At 41.8% G+C, this 7,952-nt stretch overlaps 1 protein-coding gene across 1 annotated transcript; it reads left to right on the top strand.

The window, feature by feature from the left end:
• Positions 1-546: 546 nt before the first annotated feature.
• LOC137975102 (uncharacterized) lies at positions 547-7,902 on the top strand. The gene is made up of 3 exons (XM_068822161.1): positions 547-1,977; positions 4,952-5,351; positions 6,132-7,902. Exons 1-3 carry the CDS (start codon positions 676-678, stop codon positions 6,704-6,706), a joined length of 2,277 nt encoding a protein of 758 aa, XP_068678262.1. The 5' UTR covers positions 547-675; the 3' UTR covers positions 6,707-7,902.
• Positions 7,903-7,952: the final 50 nt, after the last annotated feature.

Here is a 7,952-nt window from a genome sequence, read left to right as displayed (position 1 = left end):
TAGACCCTTGATGATTGCAGATTTGCCGAACCGATCGATAATTTATGCCATAGTCTTGCTCGGATAGAATGGGTTTTCAGTAAAACTTGTGACTTATAGTACACGCCAAGCAAGCCTCGACATTCGTTGGCGACTCCGTTAAGAAGACATCACGAGTCATGCTGATCATAGCAAATTTCAAATTTATGACCTTTTTACCCCTAAGCTTATAGATTATTCACCTTAAATTTGATTCCTTGTTTGTTTCCTTTTAAGAACAAAAAAGTACAAAAATCGTGTTTTTAAAAACTCCATTGTTTACAATAGGAGTTTCAAGGTGAAACCCATGGTGTTACGTTGCCCCTCTGTTTCAGTATATAAAGCTAAAAGAAGCATGCACCTTTCATCACCTTACCGAATCATTATTATTTCATGATTTATTCTTTTTTGTCTCGTTAAAACAGTTCCTCCTTCTCCTCATTGTCTGGTTGTGTTGCTTCAGTGCTTTTCTTTGTTGTCAAGGAAACTTGATTAATTAACAATTGCAGCTTTCCTCGCGCTCTTGCATGTAATTATTCGTGGACTGGTTTGTTTGCATTTTGAAGATCAACTGAAAGCAAGACTGGTCCAAACAAACGCATTGAGCCTATTGTCCCCTCCATCTGTTTATAATTTTAGTTATCTACATTTGCAAGGATGGATAACAACAAGAAAGTTGAAGAAATTAAACACGACGGTGGCTCGATCCCTGAGGTTGATGAAGTTATCGACGGCGATTGCGTTGACAATGAAAATGTACGGCGAACATGGCGGGATGAAACAGATACAAAAGAGGAAGTTTCTAACTTGACTGACTCTGTAGACGGTCCTGACAAGAAAGGAGAAGAATCGCACAGAGGAGAGGACGAACAAGAAGCGATTGCAGTTGAAAACGATGATAAAAGGCCTCAGAGTCAAAACGCATTCTGCAATTCGACAGCTGAACATACTGATGTAGGAGAGAGTGCTGCCAAGGATATAAACTCTAGCAACACAGTTTCGACGGATGGTTCGAATGATTCACACTCATATCCGACATCGATCAGCCCAAAAAAAGCGAAAAGAAGAGCAATTTTTGTATCATATTCCCCTGAAGCGAGTTTTATCGAAAAACGCTTCATTTCATACACCATCAAGGAACTTAAAAATATCGGATTTTGCGATGACATCTGGTTCGATAAAGATGACTGTGCACCTGTTGAAAGCCCATGCTGCTTTCAGCAAAGACTTGAAAATGCAGAAAAATGCCGTGCATCGATCATGTTTTTGTCTGAATCTTATTTCAGCTCTAGAGCTTGTCGTCACGAAAGACGAATCTTGCTTAAAAGAGATGAAAATCGAGAACTCGTAGAGGAGAAAGACGAAATTGAAAAACCAGTTAAATTGTTCTGTATTAAGTATACCCGTGGCAAACTACCCATGGAGTACAAGCAGTTGGGGACTCGATTCCTGGATTTAAGCTCTTATCCTGGGTCGAGCGCAGCAGAGCTTTCTTCAGTAGTCGTGGGAGCTTTCAGCGAAGATCTGGAGAAGTATGCCCCAATGTTTGGTCTTCGCATTCCCACCCCTCCAGGTGAACCGGACATTTTAAGCCTAGATCGTAAAAAGCCAGTATCTCTGTGGAACATATCTGATGTACTCTCTTGGTTAACTTCTCTTAAAATGCAAGCTCATTACTCTCTGAGTTTCGAAGAGCACGAAATTGACGGCTTTGTGTTGGTTTCCATGAACGAAATGGACTTGGAAAAGCATTTAAATGTTGACAGTCGCGTGGCACGCAAGAAGCTAGTTCAACAAATCAAGAAAATCAGAGACGATCAAGCGCAAATGGAAGGGAATTGGTACCTCAAGTGTCAAAAGACCAAAGTAAAAGGGGAATCAGTGTATATAATTTGTGATCCAAGCGATGTGCGTGTTTATCAAAACCTTTGGATTGGCTTAGAGCAGAAGAATTTTCAGGTAAAGTTAGAGGTGAATTTTTCCTCTGTTGTCACGCTATCTTCTAATATCACACGAAAATCAATACTGCACTGCAAGTCAACAGCTTGTCAACTGAAAGTAAATATCTCATTTTTCAATTTGCGTTAGCTTTTAGCAAAGTAAAAAGTTAAAAATTATTAAAACCTGAATTTATAAATGGTGACAATTCAAATTATCACAATTAGCATAGTTTCGTTAGTGAGAAACGTAACTTGCAGGAAGCAATCAGATGGTTATGTAGTAAAGTTAAGGTTATCTGCATAGCGTGATGCAGTGGAATTCGGAAACACCATAGACAAAGCTATTTGATAGTCAGAGCGGAATGCAAATCCCACCCCTCCCCTTCTCCCGGGAACTGGGTCACGTCGCTTCCGTTTGTTGGATCATGACTAAAACACCACACGAGTACATACGGGTAACATACGAGTAACATACGGAACATACGGACACATACGAGTAACATACGACTAACATACGAGTAACATACGGATACATACGACTAACATACGGATACATACGACTAACATACGGATACATACGAGTAAAAAAATACGAAAATGTACGCGTAAAATTCATACCAGTAAATTTTTATGCAAAGTAACGACAACTTAAGTAAAATATTACGCATTACTTCCCCGACTAAGGAAAGTTTGCGTTACAAGAGCAAAGATATTTGATATTAAACTGATGGCCTGGGGGTCATGCCTGGTAATCTGATGTGCGCAAAAAATAGCCTGTCGCGCAGTGGATGGTCTTCACGCGTTCGATCTTTACCGTGCACTGAACAGATTGAAGAGCGTAATAATCAGTTGTCTGACATACAGAGTAAAGACAAAATGTTTTGTTCTATTGCCTAGTTTTGCAGGTTTAGTGAAACTTTGATTGCCATTCAATACAACAGGGTTTACATACCGTCAATAAATATTTAGTTATTCAGTGGTGCAAGGAACGTTTCAATATTTCTTGAATTGTTAAGAGCTTTTGACGGCTTTAATAGCTTTGTAATTCCTGGTATCTCGGTGCGAAAAATACATACCCCTTGGACCTCTGATATGAAGTGTGTGTGTGTGTGAGTGTGTGGGTGGGGGGGGGGGGGGGGAGGAAGGGGGGTTTGATGCCACCCCCTCAGGGTTTTGTAAATGAGGTGAGAAAGGGTTGGATGCCACCCTCCTCAGATTTTGCAAATTTTGGAAAGGAGATTTACTCTGTTGCTGAAACTTTAAGCAGCTGTTCGTTTATTGCTTGCGGGTTTTTTTATGTGTCAACTGTTCCCAAAATTCGACATTTTAAACATTCTTCTACATTTTTACATGTACATGGTTACATTTAAGCTTTCTGGCTTGATTTCGCACTGATTTTTTTGCCATTAAAAAAGGCAACTAAGGTGAAATAGTGAAATAAAGATGGCGGATCTGATGACGTCATACCAGGTCAGCGACATCCAAAATATATTGTCATCTTGCAGCGCAAGCTAAGGGTTTTTGCACTCCATGTGAATTTATTTTACTGTGACTAAATTTAACGAAAGCCTTGGGGAGGGGGGGGGAAAACGTGTTTGCTGACGTGCAAAAATGCTTACAAGGCTTATAATTAGAGCTTAGTTTATGAGAAAAACACTCGTATTACTCGTATGTATTGGTATGTATCCGTATGTTAGTCGTATGTATCCGTGTGTTAGTCGTATGTTAGTCGTATGTTAGTCGTATGTTAATCGTATGTATTCGTATGTATCCGTATGTTCCGTATGTTACTCGTATGTTACTCGTATGTTACCCGTATGTACTCGTGTAGTGTTTTAGTCATGATCCCGTTTGTTGTGATTATTACTGTCACTCGTACCTGCTGTAATCAATCAGAGTGTCACTTAAAGTGCTGTATCTTCCCATGTAATCTATCTGGACCAACAAAAAGACAAAGAAAAAAAATGAAGAGGTGTGGGGTGGGGGATGAACCCACGACATTGGATCACCGTTGGTCTACCGATGGAGCTCTCAAGGTCAGCAGGACATTTTACGGCAATGAACACGTGAACTACATGAAGTACAAAAAAGCAGTAGAAGTAAACTTGGAAGAATACAATACATATAACGAATAATAGCACTTTTACTTGATTTATTTAGCCTTCTAAGATGTCTCTTATGGTGGAGTTAATAAGCAACGGTACGGCGCGTAACAGTTTTCCTTGAAAACCCATTGCTTAACCATGGAGATATTTTAAGTGTTTTGCAAGGGGTAGGACTAATCTGTGAAACCGAGGAACGCGGAATTCGAGGAACGTGGAGCCTGTGGAATCTAGAGAAACGGATTTTGTCGCGGATTTCACTAATTGGAAATCCGTGTCAGAAAAGATTAGTGAGATCCACGGCAAAATCCGTTTTTAGATTTTGTTTTCGATTGGAAATCCGAAGATCCACGTTTTAATATCTAAATCAGGATTTCCCAATCGAACGCACCCTTTGTTTGCTAGAGATATTCAGCTTTTTTCTGCTCGAAGTTCGAGTAGGAAAAACCTGACGCCAGCGCATGCAGGCTAACTCAAAACCAGTCCTTCACGGAGGCAAAAATTCTAACGAGTTTTCTCTCGTATAAGCTGCTTTATCTTGTGTTATATATCAAAGCGAATTCTGATTGGCCAAATGTTGCAGACATGTATTTGGTCAGTCTCTCGTACATGCTTAGTCATGAGAGACGCAGGTTGGTTTTACCGAATGTCGACAGCGTAGATTTGATGGGCAACTGACAGTTGACCTCATGTTTACAAACCGGAGTAATTGCAGAACACCCGGCAACTGGTATAGTCGATACGCGGTTACGTGTCGATGCCGCTACGTGGCTTCGGAAAGCTTTTTTTACAATCTTAAAGAGGCTAATGCATCACTTTATCTTATCAATAGCTAACGAGTCACAATTGGGTCTTTCAGTTGAAAGGACGTCTCCTTCTATCTTTTCCCAGGTATTTAAACATGAGAGGCTTGGCCAATCTCGGGACGAGTTCCTGCAGCTCAATGCTCCACACCTGGCAAGTTGTAGGCAAGTGATCATACTTCTTTCCGACACGGCTGCCACTTCACTTTTCGTCTACAACGAAGTTCTGTTCGCTGACTGGCTGGGCAAGCCATTCGTAATTGTCATGGTCACGAATTCGTGGAGTAAGCTTCGTCCCAACATGCAAGCAATTCTTGGAGGCTGTCCGGCGGTAGATTTTGAATGTAGACCGCTTGAAGAAAGTTTGGAAATATTGTTGTACCATCTTAAACCCTTTCGAAAAATGCCGGCCGTTATTTTGGAGCAGGAGTTTTTAGATCGGATGGCAGAAGGACTGAGGCCCTTGAGAGTTCTAGCTGCAAATCATGGTAGGTGATCAAGAAAGCCAAAATTATCAATGGTCTGAACAATCATTCATGTCCGGAGACTGATTTTTAAAGTGTGTTTTCAATTTTCTTTTCGGGAAGAGGGGTGGTGAAGGTGACTGGAGGTACGGTAGTGTAGTGGTTGTGGCGCTACACCTCTGCCCTTAGGGTCCCTAGGTTTAGGCCTAGCTCTGTCGCCTTGTTGTCTCCTTGGACAAGAACATTTGCGCCACTCTGTCTCCCCCCGCCTAGGTGCATAAATGGGTACCGGCGACATACTACCACGAGGTAACCTTGCGATGGACTAGCATCTGGTCCAGGATAGTGTAGCAATACTCTCAGTCGCTTCAGGCTTCAGGCTTATTTGATGGAGATAAACTTCAGAGGGGTGACCATGAAGTAGAGCTGGGGAAAACAAAGTTAACACTCTCTTCAATTTCCCCTTCTTGGGATGGCGGAATAATGCTACAGACAACAAGGTTATATAGAAGTTAAGGGGACCCGCTTCTCTGGTTTAATTTCCCTATCTAGCGACTTACGCATGTTGCCCTTATTGTTGGATTGTTGACTCTTTGGTTTCCATTGGATAATTCGATTTCCGTCATTTTTGATGAAACTGTATTTCTTTCATGTCATGTAATCCTCCCTTCATTGACACACAGCTATCATATCTAAACACTTCTTTTAAAAGTGCGTCACGATGTTGTCACACTACGTTTAGGCGTTTCTCGTGGGCATATTGTTCGACACTAAGTGATTGTGTGCTTTTCTTTCTATCTTCAGGGAAAAGTAACCAAGAGAGGGAGGAGGTGTCTACGTCACGACCCAACCTTTATCTAAGTTATCACTGGGACGTTCAAAACAAAGTCCAACTTCTGGTCCAGTATTTGGAAAATCACGGCTTCCAGTGCTGGACTGATGTCAGTAACCCAAATAAGCGTCACTCAGCCAGTCACGCAGTTGACAATGGCGACAACTTGCAGACTCGGATTCAGCGAAAAATCAAAGCAGCGGCGGCAGTTGTTTGTTGTGTCACACCTAAGTACATTCGTTCGGAAAACTGCACAAAGGATCTCAGTATTGCTGAATCGATGAATAAACCAGTTGTTCCAGTGATGTTCCAGTGGCTGGCCTGGCCTCCCGAGGGGGTACGTGTGCGTAGGATCTTGGCACCTTTGCCTTGCATTGATATGAGCAACAACAATCTGTTTAAACGACACCTGAGCACCGTTGAGACTCACTTGAGAAGGTGCGCTGCCAAACACAGTTCGCATGATATCTTTGTGACAGACAATTCCGGAATTCCCAAATACCAGCACGAGAATCCCAATCCAAAACTAAAACAAAGAGTACAATAAGTTATCACCTCGACTTGCTGAAGGTGCGTGAGGAGCTCAACAAGGGGAGTCTGTATCTCTCATACATGACGTAGGAGTCAACTATTACCCGAGTAGATTTATTTATAGAACGCTTCCCTTGGGAAATTCAGCACACCCGCTGTTGTCAAAGCCAATCTCCCTTTGGAGATTCAGTACGCCCACTGTTGTAAAAGAAATACCGAGATACATGGAAGCAAAGTGTCAAAGCGGGGGTTTCAAAGGCGGAAGCGAACGCTAGAGTCCAGGCTACATGCAAGAGAACGGCAAGGAAAGAACGCGCAGCCTCTGCGCGCGATTCCACAAGGCACGTCTGTGCTACCTGAAACAGAGACTGCCACTCCAGGATCGGGCTACACAGTCATACAAGATCTTGCCCAAATCCCCAACGCTATCCATCGCCTCTTCGAGACGAGGATGCCACTATTACTACTACTACTACTGTTGTAAAAGCCAATTAAAACAAAGTTATCGACGCGTCAAGGAAAATATGATACTTTTCGCGGGAAAAACTGAAAGGGCTGACTAAAGGAATTAGTGGAGATAGATGTTCCCCTTGTTGAGCGCCTGCATGTGTAAAAGAAGTAGTGATTATGTCTCCAACGCGATATCTATTTTCTTTTGGCGACAAAATCAATCTTAAAATAACTCTGGCTTTGAAAACGCCGTGACACAAAAATTAATATCGAAGTTGTATCCTAGTTATTGGTTGCAGAACAGGCTTGATTTTTTTGGCGTTTTCTGGGCAAGCACAGGCGAGGGAGGCAAGCGTGACGAGAGCGCTAAGCACAAGTTACGTGCGAGGGAAGGTGTTTCATCCAAAAATCGTAACTGTACTGAAAGTTCCGCTTTAGCTAAGTGGGTGATTATAAGATATACGGCATAAACATGATTCATGTCGATTTTTTTTTTTAATTTTATTTAAAATGTGATCTTGAACCTGATTTTTGGGAAAAATAAGATTGCTTGTTCTTTGCACAAATTAATTATTGACCAACCTCGTTCCAAGGACTTTTCTCGGCCCACCCCCTCCTTGGCGGAGAAAAGCCCTGGGAACGAGCTTGTTTATTTATCACGCAGAAAATTAGCATCTCATTGAAAATAGAGCTTTATGTTGATGAAAGCAATAAAATTCTCAGAGAAACGAGCAAAATGCTTCCATCAAGGAAGAAAAATGTTAAAAGATATTTGCCACTTGTCTTGAATGTCCTCAATAAGGAAGCGTTTG

Source organism: Montipora foliosa, chromosome 11 (assembly GCF_036669935.1).
Source record: "Montipora foliosa isolate CH-2021 chromosome 11, ASM3666993v2, whole genome shotgun sequence".
NCBI lineage: Eukaryota > Metazoa > Cnidaria > Anthozoa > Scleractinia > Acroporidae > Montipora > Montipora foliosa.
Note: the sequence above shows the minus strand (reverse complement) of the source record. Positions and strands in the feature narration are given on the sequence as shown.